Source organism: Agelaius tricolor, unplaced genomic scaffold (assembly GCF_023055355.1).
Source record: "Agelaius tricolor isolate 1412-34295 unplaced genomic scaffold, bAgeTri1.0.p SCAF_40, whole genome shotgun sequence".
Lineage (NCBI taxonomy): Eukaryota > Metazoa > Chordata > Aves > Passeriformes > Icteridae > Agelaius > Agelaius tricolor.
Window position 1 is genome coordinate 566,160 of NW_027269300.1, and position 20,933 is coordinate 587,092.

Genomic DNA, 20,933 nt, shown 5'->3' on the forward strand with positions numbered 1-20,933 from the left:
GTTTGAGATCTTGAGTAGTTTTTGGAAATGAGTCTGATGTAAACAACATCAAAGCCCTGAGAGGGTCATTAAAGTTTTCCTAGTGCAGTTATGGATAAAGATTTCAAATTGCTTGTAAAACATGCACATTCCTATTTTAAAGGATGTATTTTATTTTATTTCTCTGTAGAGTAGAGACAATTGCAGCATTCTGTGATTGATATTGACCCAGGGTCTCTCCTCAGGAGCTCTGGACTGCTCACAGAAGCTGTGCCTGGAGCTCTGACCCAGTGTGGACAACCTTGCTCCACAGTGCCCAGCCCCATCCTGTCTGTCCTCACTCCCCTGGGACCTGCTGTGCTTGGAGAGCTGGCTGCACCCAGCCTAAGAGGGGTTTTCCCTTTTTGGGGTTTTTTGAAGCAATCTGAAACTCCTGAGTTTCCCCACTGCAAACAGACACACTCCTAAGGTGTGTGCCAGCCCCAGGTGCCACCAAAGCCACTGCAGAGCTGCCCTGGGCCAGCTGTGAGGGTGGATCATCAGCCCAAGCTGCACTGGGCCACTGCAAGGGGCTGTGGCCATGGGCACTGCACTGACCCCACTGCTGGGTTTGGCTGCCATGGCCACTGTGAGAAATTAAACTGTCCTTGGAAACACTGGGGAGGACTGGGACATACTGGGGAACACTGGGAAAGCTTTGGGAGTCCCTGGACATATTTGGACTGACACTGGGGGATACTGGGACAAACTGGGGACACTGGGGTGATTGCAGAGAAGACTGGGGACACTGGGAAATACCGTGGATGACATTGTGAGGAACTGGGAATGACTGGGAATGAACTCGGGTGTATTGGGAGGGACTGGGCTGTACTGGGAGGGATAGGAGGAGCACTGGGTTTGAACTGGGTTCGACTTGGGATGAACTGGGCTTTACTGGGCTTATGCAGGTCAGTACTGGGAATGAACTGGGCTGTAATGGGAGGGACTGGAGGAGGGTGATTTGGCTGTTCCCACCTTCACCGCATCCCATTTGCAGAGGCTCCCGCCCATCACCGACCACAGCCAATCAGCACCAGCGATCTGGGTCTGGGGGCGGTGCCTAGACGGCCGCCATCTTTTCTTTTTGCCTACAACTCCCGTCATGCCCCGCGGCCGGATACAGCCCCTTTGCAGCCAGGACTACAATGCCCGTCATGTCCCGCGCTCCACAGAACCCCGGATCCCCCCCCATCTGTCCCATAAGTATTCCCCATACCCTCCAGGATCCCTCAGTGCCCCCTCAGCGCCCATTCGGGACACCTCAAAAGCGTCCCCGGACCCCCTGAGTGCTCCCAACCCCACAGATGCCCGGTACAGCCACTTCTGGAAATTCATCTCCTCTTATTCCCCGCCGCCCCAGAGCCCCTCAGAACACAGTCCCGCGCCTAAAACTCCTGCCCTGCCCGGCGCCCTAAAGAGCCCAGTTGGAGCTCCCTGAGCTCCCCGCAAGGGCTCCTGAAGCGTTTCCGCTCCCCCCGAGGACCTCAACTCGCGGCTCGGACGCAAAAGTGTCCCCCAAGAGCCTTCCCGGACCCCCAAACACCGCGTTCCAACCACTTCCGGGACTACAGCTCCCATCATGCTCCGCGGCGCAGGAAAGCGCTATTCCAAACAGGACTTCATCTCCCGTCATGCCCCGAGCGCCTCCGAGAGCCATTGCAGCTGCGCCTCGAACTCCCGTGATGCTCCGCAGCCCTGTTAAACCGTATGATACCCGCGCCTACAAGTCCAGTCACCCCCCCGGGCCCCAGAGAACCCTGTCAGAGCCCCCCAAGGGCCCGCCCGGACCCCGAAGGGCGCCGAATTCCCCTCCCTGACCTCCAAGGGCCCCCTGGACCCCCAAGTGCTGCCCCGGACCCTGAACTGTCCCTCAGAATCCCTGAGTGCCCCGTCCAAGTGCTCACCCGGCTCCCCCAAGTGTCCTCCAGACCTTCAAGTTCTCTCTGAATTCCCTCCCCAGACCCAAAACTGCCCCAAATGTGCCCCAGAAATGTCTCCACGGCCCCCAAAGTGCCCCCCCACCTTGACACTCTCAGAGAAAAATATTATAAAAATGGCACGAAAAGTACTACAAATATTACTAGTTACTGTTATGAATAAGAAGCTTGACTAGGCCAATATTCAAGCATCAATCAATTTATTCTTTAATATGGTAAAGTATGAGCAATACAGCGCTGGGTACAGTGGGGGAAGTTTTCCCTCCAACTGTACACCGATAGTTGAGGGTTACAGGTATTTATAGGGGTACTCAGCTTTTTCAGCAGTTTCTATTTCCAATTTTTTACTCATCAGCAATTTTTATTCCAAATTATTCCATCACAGTTCTATACACTATTGTGATCTTAGTTTCTCAGGATGTATCTCAAAAGGAGGATCCCAGATGGTGACGGTCCAGTTTCCGAAAGAAGAAAGATGAATCCCATCTGGTGGAGTCCAGCTCCCCAGATGTGGGTCCACCTTTTAATTGCAGAGATTATAAATCTAACAACAGTGATGTCCAGCTTCCCTTTGGTCAAAACCATAAATCCTTGAGGTGATGTTCATCTTCCTTTCTCAAGCTGTTGTTCTCTGCTTCCATAAGGCATGAGATAAGCATATTTCCTTTATATATATTCCAAAGCTATAGTTTCAAGGATACAAGCAATATTCTAAAATTATACTTCAAAAGGTTATTATTGCAGAGCTCTTTGTGGATTAACTGCAAGCAAAAAGCAACATCCTTAACACCTTAATTCCAATGCTCCTAAATCAACCAGGGTTAATTGCAAACAAAAGATAGGTTCAAAGGCCTTTTCCCATGCTTTATTTTCCTCAGTTATTATTAGAATTCAGAGCTCTCCCATTGTTGGGGTCCACACATTTCGCAGTCACAAATACACACGTCACCTGTCTGTACCTGACACGAAACACAGCTTTGTGTTTCACACCACCTCTCTGGTCAACCTATTCCCAGGCCTGAACACCTGAACAGTGAATTTTTTTTCTAAAATCTAACCTGAATTTCCTCTCAAGGTGAGGCCACTTCCTCTGGTTCTCAGTGCAGGCCCAGCAGAAGAGAACAGCCCCCCTCAGTGCACGCTCCTGCCAGGGAGTTGGAGAGAGCGGTGAGGTCCCTCCTGAGCCTCTTCTCCAGACTGAAAAAACCCAGCTCCCTCAGCTACTCCTCATGGGCCATGTTTTCTAGAGCCTTTGTGAGCCTTGCTGCCCTTCTCTGGCCACACTCAGCCCCTCAATGTCCTTTTTCCCGAGGGGCCCAGAGCTGGACACAGCACTCGAGGTGTGGCCTCAGCAGTGCCCAGCACAGAGGGGCAGGCGCTGCCTGCTCCTGCTGCCCACACTGCTGCTGATCCAGGCCAGGTGCCATTGGCCTCTTGCCCCCTTGGGCACACTTTGGCTCACCCTGAGGCGGCTGGTGACCTGCAGGATGTGCCACTTGGCCTTGTGGAACCTCACGCCCCTGTCCTTGGCCCATTGATCGAGTCTGTCCAAGTCTCACTGCAGAGCCTTCCCGTCCTCCAGCAGATCCACACTCCCACCCAACTGGGCATCTGCAAATTTACTGAGGGTGCTCTCAATGCCCTCCTCCAGATCATCAATAAAGATGTTAACCAGAACCAGCCCCAAAACGGAGCCCTGGAGAACACATTTCAATGCAGCTCAGGTTGCATAGGCTGCAGTTGGAGGCTGCAATGCCCCCACAACAGAAAGAGCTGCCATCCCTTGGCATTGGCCACACACACAGGTGCAGGAAAAAAACCTTTTACTAGGTGAATATGGCTGACAGAACTGAGCTCTCAGGCACACCCTCCCTTTGCCTAATGACCCTGAACTCAAGAAAAGGGATTTCACCTTCCAGCTCTTTGCACCATTGGATCCTCACACCATCAGAGCTGCACCAGCCTCTCTCATCCTTTTGCGCCTTCTCCCCACTCAAGCTGATGAGCAGCTTTGATAAGAAAAAATGCAGTTCTGCTGCCAACAGGGTGAGCCGATTTGCAAAGGCAACTTATCCTGCCAAAAACAGCTACTGCCTTTTTCTTTCACGGGTGAGTCATCAGAAGGAATGAAAATGTGTTGCATTTTAAACCAAAGAGGAAAAGAAAGGAAAGCACTCACAGAGGATTTGGCAAAGCCAAGAGATGCCAGTGTGGCTTATCCTGTTGGCTGCTCAGTCATGGCAGCCCTTTGCTACTTTACCATTTGTCTTGTTTGGAGATTGTGCTCAGATCATTCAGTTATGGGTGCAGGAGAAATTTAAAAAATCATACCTGATTGCAAAAGAATACAACTTAGGAAAATTTAAAGAGATTGTGAAGTATTTACATCAGGTTGATGACAGTTGCCACATAGAGACCAAAAAAAGCCCTTTTAACAAAACTTCATTTCCATCCTTGTTCCTCAAGCTCTACTATCCATTTCTTTGGCTGATGTAGTATAATGTCAAAATACTGTTCAATATCTTGTATTGTTTATACTTTGCAACACTTCTGTTGTGTTTCCTAAAAGCTCTGGGTATTTTTTAGTTTGAAAAAAAGATCTATTATTTTGGTAGCAACATTGCAGTTCTGTGTTTCCTTTTGGTACTCAGCTGAAGAAATAAAGAAAAAAAAAAGAGCAGAAAAAATTGCAGAGGTGGATAGTAGATCACAAGGAGCAAAGTTACAGGAGATGAGTACATTACTACTGCCACTGCTTAAGAGCATCTCTCACAAAAAGCAGACTGGCTACACTGTCCCAACTCCATCATTTCAACTCTCCATGACTTGTTTCTTGCTTTTACCTAATATGAATAACAACTAGTAATACACACTTACAGTTCTCTTGTATTACTGCAACAGCACTAGGTGCCCTTAGAATTTTTTAGGGCAATTGTAATGCCACCCCTGAATTTAAACAGGTTCAAGATATTATTTGTAGCTTACTCTTGAAGGTAATTTGTAGCAAAAGTCAAAAAATTATTGCAGATGGTCAGTAACTGGACTGTTATGTGTATGGGATGCACACGATGATTTAAGTACTGCTTCATTCTGTGTGACTCCAAGCTTTGAGAAAGAGTAATCCCACTTGGCATTTGGGCTCCCTTTGGTCTCAGGAATTATGGATCCAGAGTAACTTGTTAGAAGCTTGTGAAAAAATGTCTCTGAAGGTTACAGCAGAGCTGAAGTGTACAGAAGGATGAGAATTCAATGAATAATTCAATGAATACTAAGTTTGAAAAGCATATCCAGTTATCCTACTGGCTATGTCCAGTTACTATCCACTGTTACAGTACAGTGCACAATATCACCAGGAAAATTGTGAATGTCATCTTCAGACCAATCTATTAACACATTTTGATTTTGATCAAAGTTACTTTCTACAAATTACCAAGCAGTTTTGCCTTTTTGAGGCTCTTGCTTTTTTCGTGTTAAGTATTTACATGTATAACACAGGTGGCTCTTCTGTCTTGGTTTGGAAAGACAGGTGTTTGCTAAGGAAGGCAGGAGCCTTTCTTGAAATGGAAAAATGTAAATCCCTTCCTTCTGAATTGTTATGAATTTTAAATTAAGAGGGGCTCTCAGGTAAAAATATGGGAGCAGGAATAACAGTTCTTTATTACGGAAGAAAATAAAAAGATAAAATAAAGAATGCAGTAAACCAAAACAGCACTGACAGAGTCAGAATACAACCTGACACCCTGTGGGTCAGGGTGTTGGTAGCAGTCCAATTGGAATTGTGGCTGCAGCCCTCCTGGAGTGTCAGGGGTGGTTCTGTTGGAGCAGGGATCCTGTAGAAAGGTGTAGTCTTCCTCTGAAGATCCAGTGGAAGAGGCAGCTGCTGTTCCTCTGGGAAATCCAGTGGAGAAGCTGTGCTGGTGTTCCAGAATTTCAAGATTATATCCGGGTAGGAATGCTTGGCTCCTCCCTCTGGGCGGAGCATCTCCCAATGGGATGCTGTAGTTCTTATCAGCCATGCAGTGACATTCAATAGCCCATTATCAGCAGATGTCTCCCCTGGAGGGAGGATTGGCTGTGGAAGAGATAAGGAAGACTGCCCAATTAACAGAAGACAACTGGCATACAGGTGGCAGATAGAATCCATACTGCTTGGCAATCTAGTATATCCTGAATCTGATCAAGGAACCGAAAAGGAGCTTTTAGATTTTCTAAGCTGAGGTCTGTTTTGCCTGTTTCTGAAGCTGCAGTCCAAGAGCAGTGACAGAAAGGTTGCTGCTCTGGGAGCATGCTTCTAGCTTGAATTTAGGCCTGAAGGCATTGTACCAATTTACAGCTCTTACAAGAGCTCTGTCACTGCACAGAATTTCCATAGGCATTACAACACAAAGAACTCCCTTTCCCCCCACAAGCTCTTGATGCAGCTTTCTGTCCCACCCTGGTTATGTCCTCGGTGAGGGGCCTTTCTGCAAAAGGAGAAGGATACTCTTTAGCATAATTGTGTTTTCTGTGGAGTGTTTTATCATAGTCTATTAATATTCCCTTTTCCTCAGTTCCATAGCTGCTTACTACTTTCTAACTCATTGATTTTAATAAACCAACTAAGCATGCTGCTGTATTCTATTCTACTCTCCCTGTATTCTTTTCTACTCTCCCTATGGAGGAAAAAAAATTGCCCATAAAACCTATATGCAACAGCTGCCTCAATCCAATGAAATGCAAGAGGAAACAAATGCCCAAAGAGCAGAAATCCCCAAACATGTCACATCCAGTCACGGAGAAGCTGATGGGACAGAGCCATGTGGCTGGAGTATGTGTATTGCACTCTGTATTGTTAATTGACTGATGCTGAGTATTTCAGCAGGAAACTTCCAGGGCTCCCAGGACTGTCCTGGTGGCTGTGATCCCAAATTACTCATCAGTAGCAAGTGAACAAGAGCAGCCTCTAGGAACAAGGGCATTGCTGAGGCTCTTGCTTGCTGTGGCGGCAGGGTGGCCGTGGCAAGGGTGCCACAACCTTCCTGAAGAGCCTCCTAAGAAGGACAGCTCAGGGGCACAGGCACATCCTCCTCCCAGACCAGCGTGTGATGTTCAGCTTCCTTCTTCAGGTGACATGGAGAAAAAAGGCTGGAGCTCTGCATGGCATTCCACAGACAAGAAGCCTTTATTAAGAGCAGGGCACTCTGCATAGGGAGCCAGGAACAAAAACTCTCAGAACCAGGGAAAAATGGGATTATATAGGGAAGGCAAGGGGCGGGACAAAACTGGTAACCAATGGGATAAGGGCTCAGGGGCAGAACACAAAGGGAAGGACCAATGAGTACTGGGGGATCAACATAAAGTTGCAAAGGCAGCTGGGGGTCATATTTGCTCACCCAAACTACAAAGTCAGTGGGTCAGGAGTTGGCCCTCCAGGGGAGCACAGCAAGCTCTTCTCTGGCTGGATCTCTGGCCCCCACAACTCCCCCTTCTTTATTTAATAAAAAATCTTCTCCTAGAGACCTTGCAAGTAACTTCTTAGAACAGCTGAACATATATAAGAAAATAACAACATTTAAAAGGACCCAAAAAATATTTCTTAGGAGATCTCGGGATCTCTAGCTGGTCAGAGTGACCCTGATATACGTTAGAAAGTCTCTTTTCCCAGCCCGGCGCTCGAAGAAGGAGTCAGAGCTCTTCCGTTCTTGGTCTCAAGGTTGTTTCTTGTATCTTATCTATAAAATTCTTTCTCCTGTCCTGACGAGGTCTGCTCAGCAAGACAGTCAGAGGCATTCTGCCTGCCCCAAGGCGGTGTTATCTTTTTATACTAAAAACTACATGTATGATATTTACAATTATTTTACAATACCTATTCCTATGTTAGACAGTGAGCTTCTACTCTAGACCAATCTAAAAGTGCCAACATCACAGCAGAAGATGGAGGCCAAGAAGAAGAAGGAGAAAGGCTGGACATGGCCTGATTGCTCCATCTTGCCCCCTGAATCCCCATTCTAGAAACCCCAAAAATCTATTTTTCACCCTGTGATAAATTCACTATCATTCTACTTAAACTTTTATGGCTCACAATTCTTCATATAAGGTTGGTAATTGTTTTTTCCAAGGGCTAAATCAAAGGCACAGGGGTCTTGGGCTCTCTGCCAAGGTCTCTGAGCCCCCTGGACAGGGGCTCGAGTCCTCCAGGGCAGCCAGAGGCATTTCCTGGGTTCTGACAAGTAGCCCTGTTGCAGTCCCTGCATGCAAGAGTTTACTTGATCACTTTGATGCCAGGGAGCACCAAGAACTTGAACCTTCCTGGAGTCCAGCCCTGCCTGCCTATCACGGAACAGAGGGAAAAGCTGAAGAACCTGGGTGGTGGTTGAGCCAAATTGGCATTTTGCCATTTCTGAGTTCCTCCCAGCTTTTGCAGCAGGGCGACAACCCCATGGCTGCAAAGCACTTCCTTTTGCAAGGCACATGCAGACCTCACTGGAAGGGGCTCTTGAAGGAGCTGCTGCAGTTGGCAACAGGAGCTGTTGTTGAATTTTTCACATTGCTTAATCCCCCCCTGCCAAATGCCATCAAGAGGCTGAGGAAGGACACAAAAAGATTACCCTGGAGAAAGGGAGGCCAAAAGCTTGGAAAATGAGGAAAGAAACGCTCTGATGATGACAATGACAAAAAAAAACCCAAACAAATTTATTTTGCCAGCAAATGAACACTGGCTGCCCTCCAGCCCTCCCAGGCTGGCAGGCCGAGCGGTGCCATTCCCATGGCATGAGGTGCTGGCAGCCTGCGGAGAGAAACCAGAGAGCCACGGTCAGTGGCAGCAGGCTCCTGTCCCCCTGTCCCGCCATGGCCTGTGCCCGGGCCAGGCTGCTGGCTCTGCTCAGAGCCCAAACCTCCCGACCCATTCTCTGTTTTTAGAGAAGGGCAGCGTGGCAGGCCACATTCCACCTCCTCTGCTTAATCATGGCACAGCAACCTCCTCAGCAGCTGCAAGAGCGGGATGCCCGTGTGCCCGCTGCCGTCTGCCTGGAGCCCTTCTGCCAGCCGAGCTGTGGAGCTGGGTGCCCACCTCTGGAGAGCTGCTGCCAGGAGAGGAGCCGATCCCAAACCAGGTCCTCGTCCTTCTGGAAGGGGCTGTCCCTGCAGACCATGGCCCCTGGGGCAGCGCTGGCACTGGACGCGCTCCACGGACGCTGCAGGCGCTTCCCTGTCTGGTCTGGGCACCAGGTGTAATCCTCCTGGGAAAACAAAAGAACAAATGCATGAAAATCAATTCAAAACAAGACCTGGAAACAAGAAAAAGCACAAACCCTGTCACCGTTTCACAGGCCTGAGGAGGGTCTGACCACTCCATGTGAGAATTAAACCTGTCCAGGGGTGGGGAAAATCCCCACTTTTCCTGCCTGTAAACGCACCCCTTCCTCAAGGGCCTGCAGAGCAGACCAGCTGGGGCATGGCTCCAGAACCCGTCCCCCCCTCTGCCGCCCCCCATCCACATGGATGGATGCTTTTGTCAGGCTGGCTGCCCCCGCCTCAGCCCGTGCCAGGCTGGCTGGCAGAAGCTGTCAGCAAGGCCAGGAGCCGGCTCCCCTTCCACAACATCCGTCCTCTGTCCCGCCAAAAAGCAGCTCAGCGGCTGGCAGAAAAATTAATATTCCCCAGCGCCGCCGAGCGGGGAACCTCCGGCACGTGGCCAGGCCGAGCCCTGCCGTGCCTGGAAGCACCAGCATCCCCCCGCCCCTGCGCCAGCTGGGGACTCATCTTGATTTCATCGGAGTGCAGAGCGTGTCCTTCAGGCAGGGGCCGCAGCCAAAACCAATTGGCTCTGCCCCGCCAGCGGCCAGCTCCAGGATGGTGTTCCCAGCTCCACGTCGTGCTCCAGAAGAACACGCCAGCTGTGCCTCGGCTTGCGGGGACATCACGGTGCCATTGAGCTGCAGGGGGATGTTTCCTCTGTCCCAATCCGTGTCACCTTCACTGCACTGCCACCACTTCTCCAATAGGATGGGCAGCACGGAGCCGCTCCCTCCACAGCTCGTGGGGACCAGTGGAAGCAGCATCTCCTCGGCTGCGCTCTCTCCTCCGCACCGCGGCCGCAGGGAAATGCTCCGGGGTTTTCTTCCAGCGCCACGAGACGCGTGCCGCTGCTGCTTGCTGGGCTCCTGGATCCTACTGTGCTCAGGGATGCATCTCTGCTGTCTCCTGGGCCAGGCAGGGCTCCTGCAGCCAAGAATGCTCAAAAAGGTCCTCCAAGCATGGCCTGTGTGTGGGCTCCATGGATAAACACCACCTGATGAGGTGCTGGCACTCTGTGGAGAGAAACCAGAAGGATCCTGTCCATGCTCTCCCACATTCCACAGTGCCCAGGCAACACCAGCAGTGCTCAGAGCTGCACCCAAAAGCTTCCTATTGATCCTCTCTTGCGGAGGACACCAGCACAGAGGCACTGGTGCCACCTCCTCCAGCTAAGCCCAGGAGATCCACCTCCTCACCAGCTGCAAGAGCAGGATGCTTATGTGCCAGCTGCCCCTCCCAACCCCGTTCTTCCCCTCGTGCCTCGAAGGCGCATCCCCACCTTGAGACACCCGGGGTGGGAAGACGAGCTGGCCCCGGACGATGTCCTCGTTGGTGCGGAAAGGAAGGTGCCCGCAGACCAGCTCATAGAGCAGGATGCCCAGGGACCAGATAGTGGCTGGCTGGCCATGGTAGCAGCCAAAGAGGATCCACTCCGGTGGGCTGTACTCCGGCGTTCCTATGGGACACGGGCGCAGCTCATCAGGCCCATGCTGCTCCCTCCCACCCTCCTTCCCTCCCTCCCTCCCTCCCAGCCAGCTCCCGTTCCACAGCAGCCAGCCCCTGCCCTGCCAAAAAGCAACTTGGCTGCAGCTGGCTGAAGAAGGATTCCCCCTCCTTCCTTCCCCCCTCTTCCCCCTCTGCCAGCAAAGCGGGGAACTCAGCTGCCCGGCTGGGCCCCGGCTTGGGCTCACCTGACATCCGGGTGTAGATCGTGTCCTGGAGGATCGCGCCGCGGCCGAAGTCGATGAGCTTGGCCTCGCCCGTGGCCAGGTCGACGAGGACGTTCTCGGCCTTGATGTGGCGGTGCAGGACGCCGCGGCTGCTGCAGTGCCGCACGGCCTCCAGCACCTGGCGGAACAGCCCCCGCGCCACGGGCTCCGTCAGGAAGCGCCGCTGGTGCAGGAAGTACCAGAGGTCCTGACAGCGCTGCGGACGCTCCATGACCAGCGCGAAGCCCTCGGGCACCTCGAACCAGTCCAGGAGCCGCACGACGCCGCGGAAGCCAGGCCGCGACACCATCCACAGCAGCGCCAGCTCCAGGGGCACAAGGGCGCCGTTGCGCTGCGGGGGGACCGCGATGCCGTCAGCGGGGCCGATGCTGCGCTGCGCCTCGGGCAGCCCCTGCCCGGCCCCGCCGCGGCTCGCCATGGCCCGGCCCGGGGCGCTGCGCGGCCCCCGCTCACTCCACGCTCGCTGCCCTCGCAGCGTTCCGGCTGCCGCCCTGCCGGGCCTCGCCTCAGCCCCGCCCGGCCCGCCCCGCCGGCTCCTCCCGCTGGCCCCGCTCACTCACCAGCCGCGCCCACTCCGAGATGCGCTCCCGGGACACTCGCTTGATGGCCACCTGCGAGCCAAGGCAAGCGTTGGGCTGAGCTCATCGCCTGCCGCCCGCCGCCCGCCGCCGCCCTCCGAGCCGGCCCCGTCTCTTACCGGGGCGCCGTCGGCGAGCCGGGTCCCGGAGTAAACGCTGCCGCAGCCGCCGCTGCCCAGCAGCGGGCCCTGCCGGTAGAGCTGCTCCAGGGGAGGCTTCTCCGCCCGTGCGGGCGGCACCGCGCTGCCGCTCTTCTGCCCGGGGCACCCGCGCGCCCGGCGCGCTGCTGCTTGCCGAGCCGCCCCGGGCTGCGGCGGCTCGGGGCCGGCGGCCGAGCTGGCGAGCGGCGGAGCTCGCAGCGGGGAAGCTGCCGGCCACGCTCTCGGCCACGGGGCGGGAGCCGGGCGGCAGCGGAGCGGCTGCGGGCGGAACCGCGGCAGGGGCTTCGTTCGGGGCCGGGGCCTCGGCCGGGGCTGGGCCAGAGCCCGCGCCAGGCCGAGCCAAAAGACCGCGATGCTCCGCCAGCACCAGAGCAAGCGGCTCTTCCAACGGCGCCACAGCCGGTACGGAGAGAGCCCGGCCGAGGCGGAACCACGGCGGGCCGGGCAGGGGCGGGCACGGGGCGGCCCCGCCCCGGGGCGCCTTGCGGGACGCGGCATCAGCCGGGCCGGGAGAGGCGGAACACGGACGGCACGGCCCGGCACTGGACGGGAATACAGTGAGTGGGAGGGAGAAGGGGATGCGGAGCGAGGGAAAAGTTGAGCGGAAAACCGATCGAGAGAAGCGCTGCTGCTGCTGCTGCTGCTGCTGCTGCTGCTGCTGCTGCGGAGCCGCCGGAGCTCGCGGCCGTTCCTCCGTTGCCCCGCGAACCCAACGGAGGAGCCGCCGCGCGCCCCAGGGAAGGAGAGAGAAACAAACAAATCACACCCCAAAGTCATTCCTATTAGAGAAGTAACCAAAGAAAACAGTGTAGCGATAAAGAAGAGTGTTGGCTTGTGGCTTCTTTCTTCTTTGCGTGAGATGAAACATTTCATGGGTGTGATAAACGAGTTCACTGGATTTAAGGATAATACAATTATTATTTATTATCATTATCATTATCATTATCATTATCATTATTATTATTATTATTATTATGCAAGCAAGGATAAGCAAAGTTCAGCGCTGGGCGGCCGGGAGTCTCTGCTCCTCTAGGCTCGCACCGTTCCTATCCCCAAGGTTCGCCTTTTATTGCCTTCTTCTCCCGGGTTCAGGGATGACGTGGTCTGTCTTTTGCACTTGCTCGTTCAGTTGCTAGGGGGTCTTTTTCTGCCTTCTGGTGGTCGTGGGATGAAGGCTCCAAGTCTTCCTCTTTTAACCGCTGAGTGAACTTTTCCTTATAAGGCACATGTATACAGTGGAATTTTCAGAACACTATACGATTCCTGCAAGCCTAAGCAATTCTTGCGAGTTTAGGGATTGTTGTTACAGCCTTCCTCTGTGACCGCTGGGTGAACTTTTCCTTATAAGGTATATCTTTACCATGGAATTCCCAAAGCACTATACGATTCCTGCAAGCCAAGCAACCATATGTGGCTGCACATTTAAGAATCAAGCGGTTTTAGCTATTTAGTTATTGCTTTGATATTGTATAATTATTTAGCTATTGATTTAATTAATGAACAAACGTATTGCTACTTATTACAATCCTCCTCTTTTTTTTAACCAATTTTGATCATCAAATCTTTTTAGTTCCTTCCTAGTGTGAAAAATGCATGTATTTTATGATTGCCTTTTCGCAAATATTAAAATGAATATTCTATGTGTTGTGTTAGAAAGTAATGCTGTATTAGTTTTCTTAAGTACTGTGTTAAATATAGTTTTAGGTTATAAAAATTGTTAAAATAGAAACGATGCTATGTAGGATACTTTTTTAAAAAGAAAGGACTCGCAGCGAGATAGCAGCCACTGGACACCTAAATCTTTCAGCGAAGAAGAATTTATGGCCCTCTAATCAGAAGAAACCAACTTCTTCCCGCCTCGAAGGCACTGTTAGGATTTGGAGGAGGAAGTTGACGATGACCAGACAGTTTCCTGTATTTGAATGGAATTTATGCATCACGTATGAAGTGTATGAATATGCAACAGGCTATTATTTTTAAGGATTAATCCTTTGTTAACGGGGGTCCTTTTTTGGGCTCGTGATGCCCAGAAAAAGGTGCCCGGACGTCCGTAACTCTTTGTCTTTATTGTCTCATATTGTCCTAATTCTGTTTGTCGAAATTATTATTACTCTAATTGTATTACTATTTTTATAACCATTTTATTACTATTAAACTTTTAAAATTTTGGAAACAAGTTATTGGCGTTTTTAACACTAGCAAGCATTAACTGAGTTTCCTCATCAGTTAAGCTATGTGCACTAATTATAGATGCCAATTTCCTTAGCTTTTTCATCATATTCTAATTCATAACGAATAGAACTGCTGACAAAATAAAACCAAGCACAATCAGAATCAAAAGAACAACAATGGGATGGCATATACTGTTTAGGACACCTGTGGTAGTAGGAGCCCACCCGAACAGGGTATCCCACCACCTGTGCTCACCATCTTGCTTTACCCTCTTTAGAACCCGGTGTATTTTTACTGCATCATGATGAACAGTCACTAGGGTTTTCTGTCCGCTTTCCTTGATTTTCTCGAGGATTTGGATCAGGTCTTGATGGAGCATAAGTTGTCTCACTAGAGTGAAGTTCATCCCAATCGGGGTGGGCATTAGCTTGTGAAGCAGGGTGTAGTTGGATTGTAATAGGTGGTGAGAGGTGACTTTAGCTTCATAAGCGATATCACACCCTGTAATCTTAGTGAAGTTACAAGCACAGAAGTTGGAGTGATTCTTTGTATCCACCACAATATCATCTACAAGCACAGAATCACAAATAGTTCTAAAACACGCACATCCATTGCCTATGGATGTAAGAACTGTTTTAGAAGTCTCGTTAGGACGAATCTCAAAATGACAGATGTTTTGCTCCGTGTCTAAACAGATATCTTGAGCTATAATTACATTGCCTTCACAGATGAACCCCAGTTGTTCTCGGATAATACAAGATTCCAAATCAACAGTTTGCCATGTGTCATCAAACTGATGGGCCCATCCCCTATGTTCTATAGGATAGAGAACAGCTCCGTCATGGTTTATTCCTAATGCAATAACAGGAAAAACTAGATGTACAGAGGCATTGTGTATGGTCAAGACAAAAGCAGTAGCTGAATTTGAAATAGCATTATAGGTAAAATTCACCAGTTTCCACCAGGACTGGAATTCTCTTTCAAAATCATTGGCATTGTCCCAGATTATTTTCCGAATTTCTGTGGGGAAAGTGCCTTCCTCGCCTTCTCTTATAATCGAGGCAGAAACTGACTGCATCCACAATTGTGCTTGGATACAGCTGAGGGCTAAGGAAACATTATTTTGTGCAGCACTGAGTGCACCAACCACCAATTTGTGATTGTTCACATTTACTCTTTCCCACTTTGGCAAAATGTTTGACAGCATCCACTGGTGTGTCCCCAAGGCTAACAGAGATGACTTCAGTGGTTGCTGTAATTTGGACAGATCTCTAGTCCTAGCAGCCAATTTGTTCATTAGTACTTCCGAATCAATGCTATTCAGAATTCCCAATCCTGTACCTAGAACACCGGTCTCATCTCTAGGTTTCCTTGTTTTAAAAGAGCTGCGTTTCCAGAGCCAAATGGTCCAGCCTTCAAAGGATGTTTGCAAAAACGGAGAACAAGCTGGCTGGATGTCTGAAACATTGGTCTGCATCAGCAGTTCAACCTGTTTGAGACACCATGCTGGATTGAATAATATTTGTTGTTGACCAGTTTTCCTGATTATATAAGGTGCAATTTTGAAAATTTTTGGGGTGAGTATAACTGGTGGTGCAGGTGGAGTGGTGATATTGTGAGGTTCAGCAGTGGTAGAGTGTGTTTTAGTATCTATTATAAATTTAAAAGAAAGGCCCTGTGTATCTTTCAACCAGAGACAGACTACCTCTGCAGTGTGAGTTCATGTGAAGTTTTGCCAGCAGTCTCGTATTATTGGGTATGCACAATCTGCTATTTGTTTATCCTCCTGACCCATGGAAACACTGATTGCAATTGCGTTAGTATAGTCAGACCCATTAACCATTCGACATCCAATATTAATTTGTTCTCCCACTACTCCTTGAAGCTGCCAGGTTTTCTGCTTCTTCCATTCGTGTCTAGCATACGGCAGCCTGTCATGCAGTACTAATGTTAGTAAACTTAAACCTCTGGTATTCCCCATAGATCTGGTAGATTGCAAAAAGGCCTGAGACCAGTCAGGGATTAGGGTCCATTTATTTAGGAGGATCATGTTCTCTTTGTAAGGCTGATGAGGGTTTCCCCAGGCAGCCCGGAGGCTCAGGGTTATAATAATTAAGGTAGCTCACCAAGCAGGGCAGGGTCCTAGCAACAAATTTCTGTCTCCTTTCGTACTCATATCTCTTTTACCTGGGGCTTTCCTGTGCTCTGTTCCTGTTCCTGTGCTCCGTTGCTCTCCCCCACTACTCCTCACCTCTCTGCCTCGCCTGCCAGCCCGGGTGCGTCGGTCTGCAGGGATCATTATCTTCTCGGCAGCAGGGGGAGTCTTCAGGGGTGCATTATTTGGGCTTTCTCCTTAACTCCTGCCCCCACTCCTAAGGGCAGGCTGTCAGGCCTCCAGGCAAAGGGTCTCCTGCAAAGGATTTCTTTGATTTTACGATGGACTCTCTGCCGTCCCTAGCGAGCTTTACAGGGCCTGAGTCCCACACCTACTTAGGGTCCACCCTCTGCCTTTTATTCCCTTTCTCCTGTCTTCCTAGAGTTGCGTCGTTCTTCCCTATGCTCTCTATGTTTTTGTTGTTTATAGACTCGGGAATAGCGGTGAATCGTGCTATTCCACTCGTCAGGCCTCACTTGCCGCCCCAGAGGAACGTGGATTCCCTTCTTACACAAGGTAGTTAATATGACTGTCTGGTTTTGGCGTGTGATCCTCTGCAATTGGTGTTGGAATTCCCATGCCAGGGCCCAATCTCTTCTCTGTTCTACATTTTCAACTAGTGACGCTGCTTCTCTGTCAGGGATCTCCCGCTCTCCAGGGATCCTTATAAATTCTCTTAAGGCTCTTAATGGATTTGCTCTTCTCCAATCCCAATCACAAGACACCATGCACTCCCCACCAAATGTGACTGGAGAATCCACCATTTGTCCTTACAGCCCCCGCAAAAGATTTTTACCCACGCCCGACAAGAAGATTCCCGACTTTTAAGACACTCGGTGTAATTGAATAATTCTCGCCTCACTTCAGCCACTACTGAAAGAGCAAGCATCAGTTCATTCCAGATTTTCCACGGCAGAGGGCACTTGAACTCCTGTTCCAGTTCCTGTAGGGGTTTTCTTACCAAGAGTCTCAATCGGTATAGTTCTCTGTCCCCTAATTCAGTCATTCACGTTCCCAGCTGGCGCAGGTCCCTGTGCCTTCCGAAGGGTTGGCCGTAGATCTCCAGGGCGACTGGTCACCTCCCAGGGGTGTCTGCAGTGATGGGCCCTTTCACTCGACTGGCATGTGTCCAGCCTTTTTCAGCAGTTGGGATGGCTGTTTCTGTGGTAAACAGGACAACATAGGGACCTTCCCAGTGGGGTGTTAGGGATGTCTCTTTCCAAGTCTTAATTAGGAGCCTATCTCCGGGTTTAAGCTTATGCATTATTATATCCAAAGGGGGTATTTGTCCCAATAGCCCTTTTCGTTTAAATTCCTCCCTCCGTTTCATTAACTGTTGTATGTAACCCTGAATTTGACTATCTTGGATGCAAGGATGGTTCCCCGGGAGTTCTAAGTCGTAAGGCATTCCATAAAGCATTTCAAAGGGAGAGATTCCCACATCCGTCCTAGGTTGGGTTCTAATGTTTAGCAATGCCGTATGTAAACATCTGACCCAAGACATTTTAGTTTCTACCATGAGCTTGGTGAGTTGCTTCTTGATTTGTCCATTTGCCCTTTCCACCCTCCCTGAGCTTTGAGGGTGCCAAGGGGTGTGATATTGCCATTTAGTGCCTAAGGCCATGGTTACCTCTCTCAGATCTTTGTTTGCAAAATGGGGACCTCTATCAGAGTCTAATATTTCTACTAGTCCATACCTAGGGATTATTTCTTCCAGCAGGGTTTTAATCACCACATTTGCAGTAGCCCGCAATGTAGGATATGCTTCTACAAAGCGGGTTAGATGATCTACCAGTACCAAGAAGTACTTGTATCTCCCTACTTTCGGTAGCTCGGTGAAATCTATTTGTACATGTGAAAAAGGTCGGTGTGCTAATTCCCTTCCTCCTGGAATCCTTTCTCAAGCCTGATGTCTGTTAACTCTTTGGCATCCTATACATCCCCTAACTACTTGTTTTGCTATATTGTAAATTCCTATACACATGTACTTAATAGTAAACTGATCTACTAGGGCTTGGGTTCCCCAATGAGTCTGGTCATGCAGCTGCTGCACTATTCTTGGGCCATAGATTTTGGCAGTACCTCCCTATCATCTGGCAATTTTCGAATATCCCCATTCTCTTTTATTCCCATTTTGTCTAATTTCTCCTTTTCCTGGGCTGTGAAGCTCAGGACTCGAACTTTCTCATCATCTCATGTTCTCCTTATCCCCTGATCCCAGAATTTTCTGAGAGCAGCTTTCTTTGCCTCTCTGTCTGCTGTGTTATTTCCTCTGATCAAATGGGACAGACCCTTTTGATGTCCTTTAACATGTACGATTGCTATTTTCTTTGGGCCTCTTAAAGCTTGTAGTACCTGAGTAATTAGTTCCTGATGTATTAATTCTCTTCCTCGGGAGTTTATTAACCCTCTTTCTTCCCAAATTTTCCCAAAAGTATGTACCACTCCAAAGGCGTATTTTGAGTCCATGTAGATGGTCCCAACCTCAGCTTCCAAGAATGTTAGAGCCCGCAATACTGCATACAGCTCACAGGCCTGGGCTGACCAACTAGGACTCAAAGGTCCAGATTCTATTATTTCCAAATTTTCACCTCCCACAATCGCATATCCAGAGATTCACTTTCCCTCAACAACTCTAGAGGACCCATCCACAAATAACCTTTCTCCCCCTTCCAGTTCTTCCTCTTTGAGGTCCGGCCTAATTTTTGTTTGTTTTTCTATGCTATGTAAGCAGTCATGAGTTAAATTCTCCTGTGGATCTCCAAAAAAGAATTCAGCAGGGTTTTGCAGAGAGGTGGTTTCAAGTATCAGCCGAGGGGATGACAGTAAAATGCCCTCATATTTCAAAAGTCTTGAGTCTGTTATCCATTTTTCTGCCTTTTGTTGCAATGCTGCCTGTATGTTATGGGGGGTAAAGACTTTCAGTTCTCCTCCATAGGTAATTTTGAGAGCTTCTTCCACTAAGAGGGCTGTTGCCACTGTAATCTGCAATCATGTTGGCCATCCTCTACTTACGGGGTCTAGTATTTTAGAAATAAATGCTACTGGTTTTTGACTGCTGGCCCAGTCCTGAGCCAGTACCCCAAATGCTACTCCTGCCTCAGTGTTAACAAACAAATAAAAGGGTCTCCTAACATCCAGGAGGCTTAGCACCGGGGCATTAGCCAATTCCTCTTTTAATTGTTCTAATGATTCATCATCCTTCTCAGTCCATTTCATCAAACCTTCAGCAGTTAGTTTTTCATACAACAATTTTACTTTACCACTAACGTTTTCAATCCATTGTCTGCAGTATCCTACAAGACCCAATAGCTGCCTGATTTGTCTCTTATTTCTTGGGGGAGGAAGGGAGAGGATTCCCTTAAACCCTCCCTGGGTCTAGTGTTTTAGTTCCTTTACTAAGTCGGTGTCCTAGGTACTTCACTTCTTCTATGAATTGCAATTTACTTTTGGACACCTTCAGCCCCTGGATGCTTAAAAAGTTCAGAAGCTTAATGCTTTCTTCTCTAACTGATTCCTTGTTTTTTCCAGCAATTAAAAGGTCATCTACATATTGAACAATGGTTATTCCTTGGTTTGGGGTATAGGATTTCATTATTTGCTCTAGTGCCTGCCCAAACAAATTCGGGGATTCTGTGAATCCCTGTGGGAGCACTGTCCCCCTTAGTTGCTGCTTTCGGTGGGTATCGGGATCTTCCCATTCAAATGCAAAATAATCTCTACATTCTTCTTTCAAGGGGCACGTCCAAAAGGCCTCTTTCAAATCTATAACACTATACCAGTGATCATCTGGTTTCAATTGACTGAGCAATGTATGGGGGTTTGCTACTACAGGGAACCGGGCAATGGTTCTCTTATTTATTTCCCTTAGATCATGTACTAATCGGTATTTTCCGTCTGGTTTCTTTACAGGTAAGATGGGGGTGTTGAAGGGAGGCATGCAAGGTTCCAAGAGCCCTTGTTGTATTAACTGTTCTACCTCTGGTTTTAGTCCCCTTTGCCCCTCATCTGACATGGGATATTGTTTTATCCTTACTGGGTTTTGAATGTTGACTGTGAAGGGCTCTATATTCAATCTTCCTGCTCTATCAGGGGTATACCAGACTTCTGGGTTGATTTTCTCTTCGTCAGTGACCCATAAGGGGCGCAACCTGCCTTTCAGCTGTTTTTCTTCAATATTTATATTTATCCCTAATTCCACCATTAAATCTCTTCCTAATAAATTGTAATCAGCTTCAGGGACCAGTAGCAGTGATCCTACCCCTATTTTCTTCTCTGATTCTATAAAACATCTTTAATTACAGGAACCTTGAAAGGTTCTCCTTTTGCCCCAATAACCTGTACTGTGGAAGGTGAAATCTTACATCCTGGGGGCAAAGATTTAACTGTTGATCTCTCAGCCCCTGTATCTACAAGGAAGGTTATGGGGGTTTGCTGGGGACACACCTTAAGTTTTACCAAGGGCTCCGATGACATTTGGGTCCCCAATAGATAGAGCCCTTGACCCCCCTAATCCTCTTTGAACATTTTCTCATCCCTAAGCCTCTTTCGACATTCCCTCTTCACGTGTCCTTTTCCACCACAATAGTAGCACACTGTTCCTTCTCTCCCTCCAGGTGGAGGTCCTCCTAAATCCCCGGGACCTCTCCTCATGCCATTTCTTTCTCGTGGTGGAGGGTTGTTCTGCTGTCCCTCCCTGACTGCCGCCACCATCATCCGAACTTGTCTTTTGTGTGCCTCATCCTCCTGTCTAACATACACCTTCTGAGCCTCCCTGAGCAATTCATCAAGTCCTCTGCTCTGCCAATCCTCTAACTTTTCTAATTTCTTTTGAACATCCTCCCATGATTTGGCTACAAACTGTGTTTTAAGGAGCGCTTGCCCCATTGGCCTCTCTGGGTCCA

General features: G+C 49.4%; 1 protein-coding gene and 1 long non-coding RNA gene across 2 annotated transcripts in view; both read right to left on the reverse strand.

Moving 5' to 3' along the window:
• LOC139603606 (uncharacterized) overlaps positions 1 to 20,933 on the reverse strand; it is a 45,565-nt gene that overhangs the window by 3,429 nt on the left and 21,203 nt on the right. The window lies entirely within an intron of this gene.
• Positions 10,116 to 12,200, reverse strand: LOC139603621 (serine/threonine-protein kinase pim-1-like). Its single transcript, XM_071454511.1, has 5 exons — positions 11,661 to 12,200; positions 11,524 to 11,574; positions 10,925 to 11,294; positions 10,513 to 10,689; positions 10,116 to 10,246 (listed from the first exon to the last, which is right to left on the reverse strand). Exons 1-5 carry the CDS (start codon positions 12,198 to 12,200, stop codon positions 10,116 to 10,118), a joined length of 1,269 nt encoding a protein of 422 aa, XP_071310612.1.